A 20668-nucleotide genomic window follows, 5' to 3' on the forward strand; every position below is an offset into this window, starting at 1 on the left:
ATTTGAACTGAGGCGTTGTTAAAACACAACAGATTTTTAGGGAGTTGATTGGGGACCAAAATTGCAACATTTGTTACATTTTCAGCTGCACTGGCTGCTTTTCTAATTGCTCAAACTATTTCCCCCTCCTCGTCTGTGGGGGCGCTGCACCAAGAACCACAGAAGGAAACACAAAAACCTCTGAAGAAGACACTGGATGCAACTTCCTTCTTAATGAAATGTTAACAAAAATTAATCGGTGGTAGGACTTCCCTTTTGTCTTTGGTCAAAGACCACAAGTCATTTATCTCGCTTGCACTACATTTAAGTGTTTGTTTGGTTATATTTACCCAGAATGCCCTGCTCTGTAGTCAACTTCCTGCTTTTGGAGCGGCCTCCGGTCCGCTTGGCGTTCACATATGAAATGAAACTTCTTCATCTGAACCCACACCCTGGTTTGTATGTAGACCAGAATTCGATTGTGCATTCACACCTCCCCAAACAAACTGGACCTTCTAGACAAACAAACTGGAGTTGGATTGAATTGGACTAAACAGGGCTGGTGACCAGGAGTCCACGACTTGCACTTCTGGAGCTACAATCTGCTCTTTGGTTCACTTAATATAGACGATGAAATATTGCTCTGTTTTGGGGCGCTGGATGGCATCGTGCAAACGCACCAGTCTGAGGCCTTTTCCTCTTCTCTCCCCTAATTCCCAATAATTTACTGTTCAATGAAGGCCGCCTGTGCTGTGGGTGGTAATTCGGGTCTAGAACCACCACGAAATTAGACCTTCTGCAGCTTGAATCCAAGAAGACAGTGGAAGTGAAGGGGAAAAGGAAATCCATATAAGGCTTGTAACAGATCTGAGGACCACGACATCTTTTCTTCCCTCCCTGATTGTTAACCAAGGAAGATAACCTCAGAGCGCTGCTGTCGGACCAGATGGTTGGAGGCTTTGTTTTTCTATAGAACTTTTCTCCTTCGATTAGATTCTTTCTTCACTTTTCACTCACAACACTTCACCTGTGGAAATTCCTCAGTGTGGTAAGTGTTTGTCCCCACACGTTTCTGGTTCCTGACTGGAGCCAGAATGGCTCCTGACAACTTTGGCTAAACATAAGGAGCAAATTAATATGTTTATTTATAGATATGTCGAATGCAGGTTTACATTTATCCATGGAATAATTGCATTGCATTGCCACAACAGAATAACACCTAAAGTAACAGTAATATTACTGCTTTGAAACTCTTTCTTTCCTTTTTCTTTCATTCTTTCTTACATGTTTCATGAATTACATCTCTTTGAAAAAAGAAAACTAAAAGCAGAAATAAAATGGTTATTCCTTTAAAATGGCAACAAATTTCTCAGATGTTTATCAAAAATTAGAAGCAGACTTTTTTTAAAGCGGCAAAGTAAATCTGATTGACTAAATTCAGTTTTTTAATATAGTTACTTCTGAAGGCACTTTACACAAAAAGTTTCAATTTCACTTCAGTCACACATACATTCAAATTGATCCTAGTAATAAAGCAGTGCATCAAGTTCAGTTCATTATTCAAATTTGCTTACATTTTTTCTCAGGAAGTCCAGCAGTCGTGCAGCTTTCATTCCTCCTGGACGAGGAAAAACTCTCCTTTAACAGGAAGAAACATCCAGCAGAACCAGAACCTGGCTCACTGAGATGTGATGATAAACTTATAAAACTTGTATTCTGGTTATATTTTTGATTTTGGTGTGCCACCCCAGATGACCACCGGGCCCCCTATAGATCTGGAGACGCCCCTGGCGTTCAGTTCAGATCTTATAAACCAGCAAAAATGACCCCGGGTTTATTTTTGCACTGTTAATTTTGTGATTTTTACTTAAATTTAAAGAAAACCTGCTGAAGCCTCCCCTTTTAAAGTCTTAAGTCTTTTACTTCCGGTTGTGGTGTCGGTAACTCTCGCTCGCTTGACTCCTCCTGATCAGCCGATCTGCTCCGAGCGACAGCCGGAGAAGGAGCTCTGCACTGCGGGTTCGTCTCTGCCGGCTCACCGAGAGCCTGGAGGTAGGAAGACCGGCCTGAAACAGAAGGGATAAATATGAAACAAGATGGGAAGAGATGCTGGTGTCGATGTTGGTTACGTGTTTATTCGCCTCTGAGCGGATTTCCCAGAGCTCAGCGGCTCCGTTCTTTGTTTATAGAGACAGTTATGAAGGTAACCCGATGAGACGTGCTGTTTTGACGCAATAAATAAGCTTTAAAAATGGTAAAAGGGCAAAAAGCTCCAAAAAACACGGAGTTATTTAAAAAGTTTGGTGTTTAAATGAGTGAAGGATTTACTAACACGGAGGCTGACTGTTATTTCGACTGGCAAACACAACATGGGATGGATTATTTAATCTAAATGTCCCAGATTATTCATTTTGGTCGTCATGTTTCAACCTACAGATGTACTGTTCAGAAACAGTACAGCGCTGCTGTTTCATTTTATTGCAGGAATCATGATGCATTCAGGCCTGGAAATAAGGGAATGCAGCTGGAAAGCAGATATTTCTGCCAAAGTATCCACACATGCCTTAATCATTCAAAACGTTGTTCTGTGTTATTGATATCGACCAGGGGAAACTGGAATAGATTGTGACACGTTCCAACAAAAGTGACGCGTTCCAAAGTCCTTGTGTTGATTTTTGAGGTTTTGCAGCAAATAAAATCCCAAAATTCAGCGTCCCGGAAAACTTCAGGAGATTTATAATTCAAAAGAATATTTAAAAATATTTTTAAAAAATGGCCGATAAAGACATGGAGAAGACTCCTGACCTTCAGCAGCAAACTATCACTGATACTAAACAAGGAAGGTAAAATATTACTAAAGATGCTAGCTGTTGAGACTGCTCTGTCCATAGCATATTAATAGAAAGTTTAGTGGAAGGAAAAAGTGCACAAAGAATGCCTTGTTATGAATGTGAGGTTAAGGGGTGTTCAAGAGTTTTAGGGAACTCCACGGTCACCACACATGGACAAATACTTACAGTGTAATAAACATCAGTCTTAAAACAAGTTTAAAAAAAAAATATATATATATATATATATATATATATATATATATATATATATATATATATATATATATATATATATATATATATATATATAAAAACAAAAAAAATCTGCCAATGGAACTGGTACTTTTAATTAAAATTCTAGAATTTCTATATCTTGCTGATAAGTTACTTTTAAGTTAGCTTAGGGTTTATTTTAAGTGATGCTGAGGTATTCATACTAGAAACTAGACAAAATACTTTGTAAGATTTGGTGTTTTTGCAGTGCACGACTATGGTCTCTATTTTTGACATTTATTATGTTAATCTGTTCCTGTCAGGGGGACAATGTGGCAAATTTACAAAACTAAAAACCACACAGGACTCTGGTCTTTCTGCTGGGATCAGGCCAACAGGGAGGAGATGAACTCAGCATATCTGAGTACACAAAGTTCCACAATTGCAACAAATCTCGTTCATTAACAAGATATCTTGTCATATTTATATATCTGACTCTTTTAATCTGATGAACTCCCGTTTTCTGACCCAGAGCTCTTGGCTCGTTTCAAGCTGGAGTCCTATAAACTTTTCCAGGAATTGTCTGCAGCTGGATTGTTTACAAGACATGGCTACGTGACGGTTTACAGCACTTTGCAGTTATTTACAATTTTGGATTCTTCCCTGACTTTTCATGTCAGGGTGACCTGAAACGTTTCACTCTTTTTTTTTTTTTAATCTTCCTGGAGTAAGGAGAGGAACACCTGGATTGTTGCAAACTGGTCTGAGAGCCACCAGACCCATCAGTGAAGAAGACCCAAAGACTGCAGTCAAAGTAACTGAACTTTCACGACGCCTCAGCAGCAGCAGCAGCAAAAACAAACAAAAAAAGATTCACACAATAATTCTGATTTTCATTCACTGCGATTCAGAATCGCTATAAAATATCCCAAAATCAATTTTAAAACTAAACAGTACAGCAAATCCGCCACGTTAAGCATGGCGGACACAACCCGCTCAATGAGGCGTTCACGTGTCCATGTCTACGGAGGAAAGTCGAGACAGAGGCGACTGAACCGGTCCGTCTTCGTGAAGACATTTGGACACAATTAGCTTTTTACTGAAATCCCAGGAAGACCGAGTTTGACATGACGCTCACCGCGTGTGGCCAAGGTTCACAAAACGAAGACTGAGCAAAACGGGAACCAACGCAAATGGGCGGGGCCAAGTTCAGTCATACCTGTGATTGGTCAGTTGTTTGTTGACATGTTTTATGGAGAAATGTGTTCGGACAGGGTTGTTGATATTGCACTTTGTGTTGCCTGGATGCTGAAAATGGGCTATATAAATAAAATTACCTTTAAATTCCCCTCAGATCAACTAGTCCTCTTCCGCTGACATTTTGTTTTATCTGTAGGCGACTTGAATCCGACTCAGTGAGGAATTATCTCCATTTGTTTCTGATTATTCACTAAATAACTAGAATAATAATCAGGCTGTCAAATGGCTGAAAACCTCTGGGTGGAGATTGCAGCTCGTTGAGGAGGCTGTCTGCAGAAACGTGTGGCGCTCTTTCCGGACTTTTTGAGGATGCATGGATTAATATTTAAAACTTAATAAATGTGAAATAAGACACTTTATTGTTTCCATTTGTCATTCTGCCTTGCAAAGCAAACTGTTATAGATCGTTAAGAGCCTTTATACACCTATAGTTTAGAGCAGAAATGGTTGTGAGTAACTGTTTTGAATCCAAAATCGATTTTCAATGGAATTGTGAGACAGTCAAAGATTCCCACCACTGATCTCCTTTATGCAAAACGAGCCCCAACCAACATTTTAGGCCAAATATCTGTAATAAAAATCATTTTTTATTGTCCTGATGAAATATTGTCAGAGACATTGAATTTTGGGTTTTAATTTGCTGTAAACCGGAATAACTGCAATGGACAGAATCCATCTGTGTGCAGAGCGAATCACCTTTTTAGCTGCTAAAATGCGTGAATGTTTCAGTAACTGGAGAGGAAGCCGACCCAGCAGATCAGTTACATCTGTCCTCCTGTAGTACAATAAGAATAGGAGCTGCTGCAACTCTGCCTCTGGCTGTCTGCGGGAAGGTATATCATATTTTTGGTTGCACAAAGAACAACAAAACAAAGATAGGAGATTACAGGGATGAAGTTTCAGGTGTGGCTCTGCTGAGGTTGACCTGAAATCTGCCGGAAGGAAAAACTCGGGTTGGAGGTCGAATCCGACTGGCACCTTTTGAGGGACTGAGAACGGATGATGCTGCAGAGAACAAAACCAAGACAATCCTACATTCCTGAATGTGTTGTTGCTGTTCAAGCTGTAGTCATAATAAAGTTTGTTTATAGATTTTGATGTGAGGAAGCATCACAGCACTAATGCTGAGCAAACGATGCTTATCTCCACATTGTTCCTGTTTGTGTGTCTGTTGGTCATGTGCTGTTTGTTTGGTCATGTGACTGTGATGCAGAAAACTCCGCCATGTGGTTGTTGTTTTTTTTTTTAAAATGGTGTTAAAAGCGTGGTTTAATATATGTAATATCGATTAATGTTTGTTTTCAGCCATAGCAACAGTTTTCATCCAACATTGGCCCAGATTATTAAATCAGTGGATCCCTAATGAAAAGGTGCTGCTGTGTTTCATTTTAAAAACGTGATCAATACCAACACTGGACATTAGAGTTACTGTGATCAATAACTAATATTTAACAATATTGTTTATAGTTTTCTCCCCTTCTGACACTGAAGAAAATAACCACACCGCTGACATCTGTTCTCTGCTCCAGTTCAAGGTTTTTATAGGAAACTAAAACTAACGAAATAAAGAAAACTGAAATAGATTTTTTTAACCATATAATATAAAAAGATGGTAATTCATGGGGAACTATGTCATGCGTTTATAAAACAAACTAAAGTATACTGAAGTATATAGTTGTAATGACCTTCGTTTTTGTGTTTATGATTCTTTTTATTAGCCTTTCAAACTGAAGTGGAAGCTGTGGTCAGATTACGGCCCTCCGTTCTGCTGCTGGCGCTTAACGCTGGAGCTCAAAATGGCGACAATAAGAGTTGGAAGAAAACCAGAGTCAGTCGGTTGTTCAACAATAACTGAATACAGTTTTTGAAAATGGTATCTCCTGTTGAATATTCATGACCTAATTGATGTAATCGCAATAACTTGACCTGTTTGAATTACGCACCTAAAAATTTACCTAGGTATGAGAAAACTAAAGCTACTACTAAACTAAAACACAACAATATGTAACAAATATTAACTAATAAAAAGCGTCTGCAGTCTGAACTGTTACATTTTTACATTGCATTTTATCCAAAATGTTGCATTTTATCCAACTTTAACGTCATTGATGTGAGACGTGTGTCAAACACATTGGGTCTGTAATATAGAGGAAGGTTTTACATTAAATGCAAAAGGTCTATATTTTTTGTACAGTTTTGCCTTCATTACTACTCTGAATATGCTGTTATTTCAGAAAACAACTCTTTTTGAGTGAACTGGAGTTCATTGTCTCCAGTTGACAATGAACTGATCGCTAAATTGGTTGCCGATTATTCCAATAATCGATGAATCCCTTTAATCATGACCAGTCCCGCCTCGCCGCAGCGCCGCAGAGGCGTCTCAAGGTGTGTTTTCTGCTCCTCAGGTGTGTGTCAGCAGGATGGTGGCTGACTCATGACGTATCCAGCGATGGCGTCCAGGTTCTCGCAGCGCCTGCTTGGCCTCCGCGCCAAACTGCTGCAGCGCTACGAACACGGGCCCTTCGTGCGGTGTCTGTCGGGTCTGTACGGCTGTCGCTGGAGGCGCTACGAGAGGAGCAGGGGTCAGCCAGGAGATTGCTGCTGCAGCAAGGTCAGACACTGTGGGGCAGTGCTGGAGCTCAGGAATAGTTAATTTTGCGCAAGAATATGAAGAACAGAACCATGGAAAAATGTCTCAACAATTTATATTCTCCTTGTCCGCAGTCAGGATATTCTGTAATCTGCCTCAGGGGGAAAATGTTGCCAAATTAGCTCAAAGAACTCAAGATCAGGATTATAGGAAAGCCTGGCTGGTTGGAATGATGACATAAATTAGAAATAAATTAAGGATGTTATGAAGGAAAAGGTGATGTAATTTCCTTCCGAGGTGAACAGATCAGACTTTAATTTCTTGGCTTAAAAAAATTGTTGCCAATGCATAAAAAATGTTCAGCATGTTCTGAAGAAGATGGTTTTAAGTTTTGATTAAATGTTTACATAGATTTTAACATGCTAAAAATGTAACTTAAGTTTATTGCATTTTTTTTTCTTTTACATACAAAACGTCCGAGTGGAACCTTTGTGTTTTGTGTTTCTGGTCCGACCATAAATCTGCAGGCCACATCTGTAAACAAAGCGATGGGCGACAAGGTCGCTTCTCTTCATTTCTGCTTCAAAAAATGAAATATATGAAAATCAAATGGCTTTGCTCTTTACCTAGAAAAAAATTACCCAAATATGTTATTAAAATATTTTGTAGGCACCTATAAACTGTGTTCAAATTCTGTCAGGGTTTTTAACAAAACATTTAAAGGAAGAAAAAAAAATCTACAAAAAGAACTAGAGATTTAAAGTTAGATATATAAAACTTAAATAAAATGTACTGGTATCAATATTAATATTAGTATAGGCGATACTGGCACTCTATTTACTTAGTAACGGTATTATCGCACATCTCTAGTAAGAAATACTGCCACCTGCAGGTGGGAGTTTGTCACTTAAAATCAACGTTTTTGACTATTTTTGTGGTAAATTTTGCAATAAACTCACAATCATGCATTGGTATGAATAAATGCAGGGATCTGTGGATTCGTAGTGAATTTCCACGATTTTGGAATCGCAAAAAAAAAAAAAAATAAACAGGAGGAACTGCGTAACTAAGCAACAAAGCAAACCAGACAGGCTAAACCAAAAGAGTGAAAAAGTTCAATATTTTCCAATTTCCAATTCCAATTTGTGCTGCACATACTAATAAAAAAATAAAATAAAATAAAACCAAAACGCAGACATAATAAAATGGAAATAACATGAGAGCACGTCAACTCAACTAATATTTCTGGGTTAGTTGAGTATTTTTGAGAAGTGAAGCTCTTATGCATGGAGTTACATAATCCAAGCCCTCATTTCTTTTCATTCTGGTGACAGAGAATGAAAATATAAAATGAATCATCAGATAAAGTCAGAATATTGTTGTGTGATTTTGACGGAAGGTCTTGTGTAAACGTCCTGTTGGGTTGTGGCGTCCGCAGCTGGAGGGAGCGTCGTTCGCCCTGCTGGTCGTCGCTTTCTGTCTGACGCTGCTCTTCCTCTACTTCTGGGGACAAGCAGAGAACGACTACAACGACTTTGACTGGTGGGTCAGACAGTTTACTCTGTGTGCAACACGTCTACACAAACTGGAGCAGTTTTACTCATGAACCCGATGAAGGAGAGGAGGGAACATTTGTTTAAATATTTGTTTAGGAGCAGATTACTTCTGCTGCGTCTCCTCGACACGCAGCTCATCTTCACTCTGTTGTCCTGCTTGTTTTAAATGATTCAATATTTGAATTCCTGGGAAATTAACTCTTGTTGCCTTAAAACTGAGCAAAGACTTGTTCCCACAAGTCCTCTGGGAAGGTTTCCTGTTCTGCTTGTTGCAGGCCTAAACACAGCCAGATGTTTGCCGCTCACTGTGGTTAAACAGCGTCAACCTTTCCTGCACTTAAACTCATTTTCTAATTCTACGTCCTCCTTGTTGTTCTTCTCTACTGGAGACATTTAGATAGTTTATTTTCTGAGTTTTATGAAATGAATGTTATTTAACATTATGAATGCACTAATCCCCCGCCGCGCCGCCGCTGATTAACCTTATTAACTCTCGTGGGAGAGGAAGAAATTTCAAAAACACTTTTTCAGGGTTGAATGATTTTTTTTTCTTGCTTTCAGAAATGAGCTTAAAAAGTGATTTTTAAAGACTAACATTTCTAAACTGATATAAATTTGGTCAAAATTGACTAAGATTGCTTAGTTTTTTTATGTGTTTTTCACACCTCTCTCTTTGTTTTGTTGTTTTTTTCTCTTTTTCTTCCTTCGTTCATCTTTTGTTTTCTCTTTTTCTCCCTTTTTGGGTCTTTGCTTCCATTTGTTTTTGTTTGTTTCTCTATTCTTTTCTTTTTACTTAGTTTTTTTTCTTTTTCTTTGCTTCGTGTCTTTTTTGTCTGTTTGTTTCCATCTTTGTTTCTTTCTTTTTGTGTGTTTCTCTGGTTCTTCCCCCTGTTTTTTTCCCCTTTTCTTTCTTTCTCTCTCTGGTTCTTTTGACAGTTTTGCCGATAAAACAAAAACTTATTTTCTGTCAATGCGTTATTTCATTAAATGGACCTTATTTTCATTCCGACTGTATTAAATGGACCCTCTCTCTGCTCCTCTGCTGGTTTGAAGGTTTAACTTTGGTCATTTGGGGTTCTGGTTCCCCTGGTCTGTGGTTCTGCTGGTCATCTCTGCAGGGTTCTTCACCTACGTCACTGTGCTCATGGTGAGGCGCCGACATGCTGTGCATGTAGTTATGAGCTTTTTATCAAAATGTAAATGATCCGTCTTTAAATAAGTTGATATTTTACATGTGAATGCTGCAGTTTTTCCTTGTTGTTCAGATGAGGCTAATATTTCTTCTGAGTTAAAATATTCTATTTTAAAGTGAATTAAAATGGTAGATTTCAAACCCCAAGGCTTCAAACAAACATTAGAAACTATTTTAAGTTAAATTATGAGCAGTTATTAATTTTTTGTGAAAGATTAAACAGCTAAAATAGACTTTACAGTTACTTAAAATACCAACTTTCTTGTTTGTTAAAGACTGTTGTGTTTTTATAATGCAGCATAAACGCCAGTTTAATGGTGTCACAGATCATGTTATGAATTTTTCTGTAAGTACTAATTGTTTTTATTTGCTATCAAAGGCAAAACAGTTTTTTTTAAAAATATGAATTTCATTAAAAATACAGAATAAGCCCCTCATTTTCAGGATTTCGCAGCTCTAAGCTGCTAATTCAGGTTGATTAGACTCCATGGAGCTGGAAGCCATTTTGAAGAAGTCTGGAAAACACGCAGCGCTTCCAGAAACGTGGCAGGAACACTGAGCAACCTGCAGCGAGCGAAAAGCAGGAAGTGAGCAAAGTGTCTCAAGCTATTTCTGTTCTGTTTCTTTCTGCAGCTCCTGGCGGTGTGTTTACTGTCTGAGGGCCAGAAGCTTCATTTACACTGGAGTCACAAGGTAACCTGAACTCTGCACCGGTTTGAGTTAAGATCAGTTTTAAAAAAAAAAAGCATTTGACATTACAATATATCTAATTCAACATACTGTAAGTCTGCATCAGAAGCCAGACGTTGCTTGCAAAGTGCATTAAATTCAAAACTGTTTGCATCTTATATTAAAGCAGCAGTCAGCCAATCTGACTCTTGGTTGTTGACAGTTTCATGACTGTAATGACACTAACAGCTCAATTTGTGAACAGCGGAGAAGATATTCCACAATAACGTGTCTCGATGACATCATCGGTTGTTAGCTAGCTCTGCTAATCCACCTCGTTTGCTTTTGCTGCTCCTCTTTACATCTCTGCCTGGCCGTTTGGTAGGAAAGCTGGACAGAGGGACGTTGGAAGGTCAAAAGGCTCCTGAACACTGAAAAAGAGAACGGAGCTCCAACTTAAAAAGAAAATGATGACATCATGACAACTTAATGAACTTCCTTGGATAAACTTTATTGGATTACTTGTAACAAATCAGCTCAGTTTTTGTAAAAGTTGGATCGCCTGTTTTCTTTTTTGAGTGTAGTTTAGTCATCAGGCTGAAAACTGTTAAATAAATTTGGAACGTTTCATTCATTTAGTTTCATTTTGATAAAAGTTTGAAGTGATTCTTTGTTCTAAAACCTAAAGTTAGATTTACATTCTTAAGTTTCCCTAAAACTTACTTCTTTCAAAGAGTCCCGTCGGTTTTTGCTCCTCAAAGCGAATTTCATTAATTCAGACCGGGAAGGCTGCTGACCTCTGACCTTTGACTCTCCTTCTTCCTGTTTGTGTTCAGGTTGGGATCCTGATCAGCCTGATCTTCTCCGTCGCAGCCACTGCGGTCTTATCCGACCTGTGGGGAGAAGAATGGACGACTCTGCTGCTTTCCTTCCAGGTAACATCTTCCTCCTCCTCCTCTTCTTCCTCATCACCACTGATGGTGTGTTTGATCACCTGAGCAGGTGACGGCGCCGTACCTGCACCTCGGCGGCGTTCTGCTGATGACATCACTGGGCTGGCCTGTTGCTCTGCACGTCTTCCGCATGAACAGCAGCGGTGAGGAGACGCTTCGGGTTGAAAACAAAATGGTGTCTGAACACGAAAACAAAACTTGATTTGTGTTGTTTTTAGTTCTAAATAGAAACATTTACTCTGGTGATCTGGCTTTAATGTCAGTCTCCTAAAGACTTTCTGATCTTCATCGTGATCTGTTCTCATCTGGAGTCGGGAAAGTTGATTCCAGATTATTCCAGATCTGGATTAAATATATAAAAGAACAACTAAATGAGAGTTTTCCAGACTGGATTCCTAATCCCACTGACCAAATGTCCTGTTGTCTCCTTCCTTTCTTCTCTAATTCTTCCTTTCCTCCTGTCCTTCCTTCCTTTTGTTTTTACTTTCCTTTCATACTCTGCTGTAGAAAATTCTGCAATAATTATCACTAAATGTTTTTAATTTATTCCAAAATTAAAAATTAAAGTTCTGGAACTTTTTGCCCAGAAAACTTTACTTTTTTGACATCTTGACAAACTCACAGCTTCTATCTCTGCACATTTACACGCAGAAAACATGAAGTGATCTGACATTATTAAAACAATTATTGAAATGAATCTCATCTCAATCTGTTTGTTGTTTTTTTCCCTAACCCGATCAGTTAGACGGCGTCGTCAACGTTTGAAGCGTCTCGACGATGCAGCGTTTTAAAACCTGATGTTTCTGTTGCAGTGAGGCGGGGGCTGATCGTGGGGGCTTACCTGTCCGTCCTGCTGACCCTCTACCTGGTTCCTCTGGGCTTGTACTCTCCCTGCATCAAACAGAAAGGAACGCTGGGCCCCGCGCCGGCGCTGATCGGCCACCGGGGGGCGCCGATGGTGAGCGGCCGGCCTGTCAGAGCTGTTAAAACGAATCGGTTTAGGCGGATTTTATGAATTAAGCCTGATCTCAGGGTTTTTATTCATTAGATAAATGAAATCAATGGATCCCACCTGAAAGAATTAAATTCTATAGAACTTCATATATCTAAAAAAAATCTGAATACAAACTGGTTAAAAGTTGACATGAGTTCATTTCTATGTTTGGTCTGGGCTCCTTTTGCATTTAATTACTGCATCAATGTAAAGTTTCCCTAAATTCTTGAATATTTTCTTCTTCACAATCCTCTTAATACTGCAGTTATCCTTTTTTCTGGTACACTTCTTCCTTCCACTCAACTTTTTATGAATATGCCTGCATGCAGCTCTCTGTGAACTCCCAGCTTGTTTTTTTAGTAACGACCTTTTGTGGCTTCAGTGTTCAGTCTTCCCCATGAGTGTGTAGCTCATAATGTGGCCAAAACATAACATTTATATGTTAAAAAGCTTTTCTTTTCTTTTAAAGATGATTATATGTAATATAATTTTTTTTTTGGGGGGGGGGGGGGGGGGGTTCCTGATTATCTGCTAGACATCAAAATGAACAGATATTTTGGAAATGAGTGTCCAAAAATAAAAAAAGTTTTTTGAGATGCACCTGAAAAGTTCCAGTCAAACTGCGACTCTGACCTTTCACCTGTTTTTAAATCTCTCGAGCTGAAGCCTCGGTTTGTCCGCTGACTCATTTAAATATTTATCCTCCTGGATGTGAGGGTTCTGGTTCTGCCTCTCCTCCGCTGCGCAGCTCGCTCCAGAAAACACGCTGATGTCGTTCGAGAAGGCGGTGGAAGCCGGAAGCGACGGCCTGGAGACGGACGTTGCAATAAGGTCCGTTTGGTGCCGATGAGCCGAACCTCAACGCTGCGCTGGAAAAACTTGCTGTGACTGATTATTCTAAAGACACAATATTGTAATATTATAAAGAATCAGCTGTTCTGACCATTAATCAATTAATCAGATAAAAATATTTGTCACATTCTGCAGGTTTTTCATTCAACCACTGAAGCCTTTCTGTACAGAATTAGAAACACATTAAATATCCAAACAATCAAATGTCAAATTAAAAATGATATATTTCTGATACAGTTTTGGTTTAGTTACTGCTCTGAGTGTTGTTCTTTCAGCGAATTGCCTTTTTTTAAAATCTGTATACTTCAGTTAAAACGATGAATTGATGACTAAATTAGTAGACGATTGTTTTAATAATTGATTAATCACGATTCATTTGATTAATTGTTTCAGTTATTTCATGTAAAAGGTTTCGCTGTGTGGTTGCAGCTACGACGGCGTGCCCTTCCTGATGCACGACCACAACCTGCAGCGCACCACCAACGTCCAGGAGGTTTTCCCAAACCGGACCGGCGCCCCTGCTGCCACGTTCACCTGGAGCGAGCTGGAGGGCCTGAACGCCGGCTCCTGGTTCCTCTCCGTGAGTTTCTGTCTTTGAAAAGTCGTGAACCTCTACTTGGTGTGTCCAAGGTTTGGAAGTGCTTGATTCCTGTATAAAACTCTATTGCAAAACTTAGCAACTTTGTAATAAAGTGCAATTCAATCTTAAATTTGGAAAACGCTACAGTTTAAACCGGATAGTTTCATACAGCTGATGAAAAGACACAAACACATTTTTTCTGTAGAACATAGAATACTATCACAATCAAATTATTAACAGTAGCAAATGATATTTAATAGTGAATTGAAACTGGCTTTTTTGTCGAGTTTATTGGTTTTATCTCCAAAGTTTGGTGCTGAAAAAGTCTGAAAACTTACCTTAAAAATGCTTGAATTTTACTGTGGGATAAACGGACAAAAGTGCATATAATAATCCATGTATTTGGACTTTGTTGATTCAGACACTGCCTCCTACTGGCCATCTACTGTAAATGCAGAGGAATACTAATATAATAGATTTTTATTTCTTTCATACTGGATTCCCCCCTTACTCCCTACTGAATAAATGTCCTTAGAGTATTTGTTTTTTTTTTTAACTGCAGCAGTGTAAAGACATGTTAGAAATTAAATATTCCTTTTTTTTAACGCTTCTTGGTCATCTTTACCTGGAGCGCCAATGAGTGTGGAGGCAGCGTCAGAAGTTCAGCAGCTCTGGTGTAGCTTGAAGTCCAGCTGGAACATGTTGACCATATTTTCCTCATGACCGAATCCAGAGCAACACGCAGTCTGCCAGCAAATGGAAAACGCATCGATCGGTGTGTTGTCACAGAAATAACTGGGCTTTGATTTCTTTTTTTTTTTTTCTCTTTGTACCTTAAAGCAAAATCCATTTGGAACAGCCGGTTCGCTGCGGCAGGAGGAGCGGCAGCGAGCGGGAAACCAGTCGGTCTGCAGCCTGCAGGACTTCCTGCAGCTGGCGGGTCAGGCTCAGAAACTGGTGATCTTTGACCTCTACCGCCCGCCCTACGGCCACCCGTACAGCAACAGCTGGATCCAGCGAACCCTGGATGTTCTCTACAACGTGTCGTCCATCCAGTCATCGCAGGTAAAACTCATTCAGTGCTATTTAATGCTTAAATAGCTTTAAATGCTTTCCTTAAATCAGAATTAAAATTGTTTTTCTGTAAAAGTAAAACATTTGTGTGCATACAAGGACAGGACAGCTGGTACATTGTGATAAATTACAACATTAATCATTTAAAAGTAGTTTTTTTTCCTGTAGTTCAGTCCAAAAACTGAAGCTAGTATATTTTTTACAGTGGTTTATTTCATGTTTATTAGATAAAAATTTAAGCACAAAATGTTGTTTCTCAGAAAATTTAAAGGAAGAATTAAAAAAATTGGCCACCAGAGTTTTTTCTTCCACTCAACTTCCCATTAAGTTGCTTGGATGTGGCCCATTGTAAACAACAGCCAGCTTTATAATCAGTGAAATCATACTGAACTGCAAGATAGGGCTGATTAATCTCATTTAAACCAATTTAACGATAAATATGTTCATGTATAAAGTACGGCTCAAACGATTGATCTAATGGTAAAAGGTAAAGGTAACTTTATTTTTATAGCACATGTTCAGCAACAAGGCAATAAGTAAGTATCCTCTAATCTAATTCCTTTTCTAGGTTGGAAGAATAGGAGTCTAAAAAGTAGTTGCTGAAGTAGTTTTTTCTGGATTCCAAGTTCTAATCCCTGTTCTGGGTTGCTAGATAAGTATAAGTAAGTTTTCTCTGGACTTTCTAAGTGTGCTCTAAATGTGTAAAAGTAATGAGCACTCCACAATTTCTAAGTAATAATAAAAACTAAATGTTCCTGTTCTGGAAGAACTTTTTCTGGATTCTAAGTTCGTTCTAATTCCTTTTCTAGGTTGAAATAATATGAGTCTCTCTCCATCTAAATAGTGAGAACTCTACAGTTTCTAACAAAATAAAACAGAGGAAAGGACACATTAGGGCAAATGGCAACATTCAGACAAAACAAAGGGCAAAACAAAGACATGAGTGAAGGAAGTGACATCACAGGGCCATGAAACCACGTTGCTCAGCCTCCTGGCAGAAATCCGATAAAGATATTGTTGTCAAGGCATGATGTCCTTGGAAGCGCTCAGCTCCACAGCTGCATGGATAACAGGAACGTTATGTTTACATATTCTCAAGGAGATTAGAAATATGCAGCCCTTCCAAGGCAACACGGGGAAAACCAGTTCAGATACAGAATGTCTTAGGTCGGGTAGATTATAAATTTCAGTTTTCCCTAAAGTCTCTCCGATTCATCTCAGTTTCCAATTATCCAAATGAGTTTGGTCGTTCCACTGAGCCGAAACTAACAACTTCTCCAAGATCGATTCCATCTTTAGTTAGTGAGTTTTGAGTCCTCAGCTGGGCTGCGAGTCTCAGCAAGACTCACATCCAACTTGAGTCTCTTTCCACACCAACAGCCTGAGTGTTCGCTGGTTCGGCCAAGTCCGTCACAAATTTGTCAGCAAGCCAGGTATCCGCAAGCTCCAAACAGCAGAAATCCTGTTATCATGAATAAATCCAGGGTGAATCCCGCCGGGTGTGTCCCCGCAGGACAAGAGGGCTCTCCTGTGTCCAGTCTTCTCGTCAAGAAAATGTGATCAATTGCATTGAGAGATTGGTTGACCAGATCCATAATTTGTAGATTCGGAGGATGTGCAACGAAAGGCTCCAAAAATATAGAAAAAGACAAAAAACAGAGCAAGCAGGGCAGAGAGGGAGCAGAGGAAAAAAGCATCCGCCTTCACTGAGAGCAAGAGATTTAATTATGATAAATCTCTATTAATCAATTACTGAAATCATCATCCATAAATTTAGTTATGATTAATCGCTAACTGGAGTATTGAGACTCGTTAAAAAGGTAAATTGCTGAAAGAACAACATACTTACAGCAGTAAAAACTGTACAAAAAATATATTTTACATGTAAGATAAAAAAAAACTTTGTCTGTAAATGTGTTCTATCTTAAAGTGGGTCTTTCAGCTTCACCTTGTTCAGATTCTGTAAAAAAAAAAAAAAAGAAGCATCTTTTACTAGTCAATTATTAATCAATGAATAAAAAAAAGATCACCAGATCTTAATGATGTTAAGTCAAGAAGAAATGTTCACATGTTGATGTTTTGTAGCTGCAGATGCATTCTTTGCTTCAAATGAACAAGAGTTCACTAAAGTAATGCTGTTATTGCATTTTAGGTAATAAAATGTCTATTTTCTCATTTAAAAACAAATTTAATTGTTTATTTGCATCTTTTAATGTATTTCTAAAATAGCATAAGAGATTCTTAAGTGTTTAAATGAAAAACCTGCAGCATTTTCCCGTTTTCATTCCAATTAATCGCCAGAATAATGGTTGGCTGCAGCTGGAAGTGGGATTTGTTTTTTCGTCTGCTGTTTTTGATGTAAAGTTGCTTCCCGGTGAATGACGACACCCTGGTCAGCAGGCACTAACGTCTGTAAGTTTAGGTTCTGTGGCTGCCGTCCGATCAGAGATCCTGGGTCCACCAGTCGGATCCCGGCCTCCAACAGACGTCCGGGACTCGACTCCCTCTAGAGGAGCTGCAGCGTAACAACATCGTCAGACTCAACCTGCCCTACAGCTCCATGTCAGCCGAGCTCACCAGGTCCGTGTGTTTGTTGCGGAGCAGAGAGGGCCCGCTGGGTTCTATACCAACGCTGCTGCTGTTCTCACCTGCAGAGAGTATTCAGCGGTGAACATCAGCACCAACCTGTATGTGATCAGCCAGCCGTGGCTCTACTCTCTGGCCTGGTGCACTGGGGTCCACTCGGTCACCACCAACGCCCCCCAGCTGCTCCGGACCCTGGACTCCCCGCTCCTCCTCATGGTGGGTCCGATGTCAATCAGAGCTGCTCACTAAAAGGTCTGAAGTGCCAAAACTTAGTGCATTTTATTCTGAAGATAACATTTATTGGTAACAAATGGGACTAAACCTCTTCAACATTTTTCCAAAAGTGATTTTTAAAATGCAATATTTTTAATTTAGTCACTAAAACATACTAACATAAAGTAATTACAGGGTTTCCCTCAGTGTATTATAAGCCTTGCTTGCTTATTTTAAACAGGGATTTTATTCAGCAGTAACAGTGAGGGTAAAGTCGGATGAAGTTCGGTTTTTAGTCCACACTGAACTGGGTGAAAACAGGTGTGAACCAATTGCACCTGCCGGTTGACCTTCCAAGATATTATTTCCCTAATTGATTCATATCCAAATTAGTGTAACACGGTGGTTTTGAAAGTTAGGGCCTGACTTTTTACTTTTATAAATTCTGAGTCACACAGGTTATTTTAATATTCTCCTGTGAAAAAACAATTCAAACATTCAATTCAACACTTTTTGCCTGTGTGTGTCAGAGTCCAGAAGAATACAACCTGATGTGGATTCTCACCGACGTCCTCTCCTTCATGCTGGTCGTCGCCATCTTCTATTTTCACAGGTGAACCAACACTTGTTTTTTTACCTGTCTGCATCCTTCTGAGACAGAAATCGAACAGGTATGCAGATAAAAATGGTTTTTGATTTTTTTTTTTTAAACTGCAGGTGGCGGGAACGAAGACTGGCTTTCTGCTCGGACCGAGAAGTGAAGCAGGATAACGACAGCTGCAGGCAAAACAAACCAGGTGACCTAAAAGTACAACTCAGCTATCGGCGTTGTGTATTATTATTCACTGTATACTGTGCACAAATATTAGGCGAGTATTTTGACCATATAATAAATTCTAGGCTTATTTTCTAACTCCAAGCTGGATAAAGTTGAATCCTGAATGGATTTAATGATAGCTCCGTATCTGTGTAATGAGGTGTGGCCTACACAACATCCTGCATCAAGGTGAGCAGAACCATTAGGCAACTTCTTTTCTTTAATGGCTTAACTGATTCTGAAGAGACAAAGAAGCCCAAAGGTCTCTGAGGATGATTCAGTATTCTTGAAATTGCTGAGATGTTGTGATCACAGAACCATCAAACGTTTTGTTGTTACAAATAGTCAACAGGGTCTTAAGAAGCGTGCAGCAAGTAAAAAGACGCAAATTAACTGATTTAATTTGAGAAGGATCAAGTGTGTAGCAACCAGGAACCCATTATCTTCCAGTTCTGTCAGGTTCAATAACTGCATCCTACCTAGGAAACCCAGAGGTTCAGAGTTCAGAGACCTGGCCAAGGTAAGGAAGGCTGAACTCGTCAGCTGAGGTGTCCAGGTTGGGTCAAGACATATCTGGAGACGGATTCTTCAGAGGTTTTATGGATGAAATGAGAGCGTGGGTGGATCAGTAACGAATACAAAGCTCCACTCGGAGTCAGAAACTTCTGCCAGTTTTTTACAGACACTTTCTTGCAGCAGTGCTTGTCTACATCTTTCAACAAGACCGTGATTTGTCTGCAGAGTAATGCTCCATCCTGTAAGTATTAATGATCATTTCTCTCTCTGATGATTTCATAGAGATGGGCGACATCTGGTCAGTCTCCAGCTCAAACTGTCAAACAGAGAAGATGCTCAACCTGGCAACCGTGACGGAGCCCTCTAGGCAGAGCTGATCTGGCAACCTCTCACACTGCCAGTTTTCTGTCATACTGCAACCAAATCCCGTCAACGCCAGAAGAAAACGCCAAACATCAAATATTCTCAGGTTAAATTCCGTTAGTGATTTATACTTTAAAGGGGCAGTATTATGTAAAAATCAACTTTTTTGAGCTTTCCATTATGTTATAATGTTATTCCCTCATCAAAATCATACATGGAGTGTTGCCTTGATTATTTCCTGCATGCTTGAGAAATCTTCAATCTCCATGGCAACCATTCAGCTGTGGAAAATGCCTGGCTGAACCTAGCCCCGCCTTTGAGGCGTGAGCCAGTGAGCCACTGGTAAAAACGTTGTTAAAGGGTCAATAGAGGAGCCATGTTGTGATGACGTCCTGAAGGCGGAGTTTCAGAAAGAGCAGGAGTTTCTTACAGAGGCAGAGGCTCAATTTCAAGGTGTTAAATTACAAAGTAAAATGTATTTTTAGTCATATTTGATATACATAGCCTTTTTACAACAACTGAAGGTAACATAGTTACTTGGATTGTGCTATTAAATGGCACCATGTGCCTGGAAAACACGTAATACTGCCCCTTTAGTAATGATCAAGTTGCACCATAACAAACTGCCATTAGCTTTGCTTCACAATGTGACTGAAAAGAAACTAGTCTGAAAAAACATCAATAAACAATTTATATCTGTATATCTTTCTGACTGGATTAATGTTCCTACTGATGGAAACAATAATGAAGCTGGTTTAGTTGCTTAAAGATAAGATTTTTAATGAGAATTATTATTTTATACTAGATACAAATACCAACATATTTTCACATGTGGTATTTATTATTATTTGGATGGGAGGTTTCTGTTCCTCCACCATCAGTCTCAGCAGTGCTGTACCATCCTGTTTGTTGAGCCCAGTTCAAAGTTATTTTTAGCGTTTTGTGCCAAAACCTTGACAGAAGCAATCTGTATGAAGAAAATCCAAAATGTCTGGATAGTTGATCACATTGAAGCTCTGAAGTCTGATGTGTATGTTTTAGATTTTAAACAGCAGCATAGAGAGCTATTTATTTCTGTGTTGTAGGCATCAAAGTATTTTTTATTAAAGAACTCAAACAAGCTGAGTTTGGTCAAAGGTTCTTTTTTAAAACTGTTCCATCCAGAACCTTAAATGCTTGTGCTGAAGCCCGGTAATCTGTCCCGACTCTCCCTACCTAAACGTGCTGGTGTAAATAGACGAGGTGTGTAGCGGTGTGTTCTCCTTCAGTCTCCCAGCAACCAGCACAGCTTTTTGGAGGTCTGTGTCCTTTTCTCCAGCTGGGAGCTTAGTGTTTATTGGTGAATGTTGAGGCCTAAGCATCATCTCTGTGCGCCGAGTTCTGTCTCAAATTGCTACAGAGATTCAAGAATGGGTAAAACAGTCGGGGAA

At 39.4% G+C, this 20668-nt stretch overlaps 1 protein-coding gene across 3 annotated transcripts; it reads left to right on the forward strand.

The window, feature by feature from the left end:
- The first annotated feature begins 1901 nt into the window (after nucleotides 1–1901).
- On the forward strand, nucleotides 1902–20363 carry LOC116728594 (glycerophosphodiester phosphodiesterase domain-containing protein 5-like). Of its 3 annotated transcripts, XM_032576822.1 has the most exons (16): nucleotides 1902–2031; nucleotides 6689–6894; nucleotides 8312–8415; nucleotides 9483–9576; nucleotides 10255–10314; nucleotides 11127–11225; nucleotides 11293–11386; nucleotides 12056–12201; nucleotides 12986–13068; nucleotides 13519–13669; nucleotides 14510–14734; nucleotides 17166–17323; nucleotides 17398–17545; nucleotides 18073–18155; nucleotides 18260–18339; nucleotides 19158–19330. In XM_032576822.1, exons 2-16 carry the CDS (start codon nucleotides 6718–6720, stop codon nucleotides 19250–19252), a joined length of 1797 nt encoding a protein of 598 aa, XP_032432713.1. In that variant the 5' UTR covers nucleotides 1902–2031; nucleotides 6689–6717; the 3' UTR covers nucleotides 19253–19330. The 3 variants fall into 3 exon arrangements, with proteins under 3 accessions (XP_032432713.1, XP_032432714.1, XP_032432712.1); XM_032576823.1 differs by lacking the exon at nucleotides 17166–17323 and having other exon boundaries at nucleotides 19158–20363; XM_032576821.1 differs by lacking the exon at nucleotides 19158–19330 and having other exon boundaries at nucleotides 18260–18733.
- The last annotated feature ends 305 nt before the right edge of the window (nucleotides 20364–20668 follow it).

Source organism: Xiphophorus hellerii, chromosome 11 (genome assembly GCF_003331165.1).
Source record: "Xiphophorus hellerii strain 12219 chromosome 11, Xiphophorus_hellerii-4.1, whole genome shotgun sequence".
Lineage (NCBI taxonomy): Eukaryota > Metazoa > Chordata > Actinopteri > Cyprinodontiformes > Poeciliidae > Xiphophorus > Xiphophorus hellerii.

Excerpts from the sequence above, each read along its gene's own strand:
- LOC116728594 (XM_032576821.1), top strand. The coding sequence starts at position 6,718 with ATGACGTATCCAGCGATGGCGTCCAGGTTCTCGCAGCGCCTGCTTGGC. Across the intron at positions 12,202-12,985 it reads GCCACCGGGGGGCGCCGATG|CTCGCTCCAGAAAACACGCT; the intron begins GTGAGCGGCCGG and ends TCCGCTGCGCAG. Across the intron at positions 18,156-18,259 it reads GCCATCTTCTATTTTCACAG|GTGGCGGGAACGAAGACTGG; the intron begins GTGAACCAACAC and ends TTTAAACTGCAG.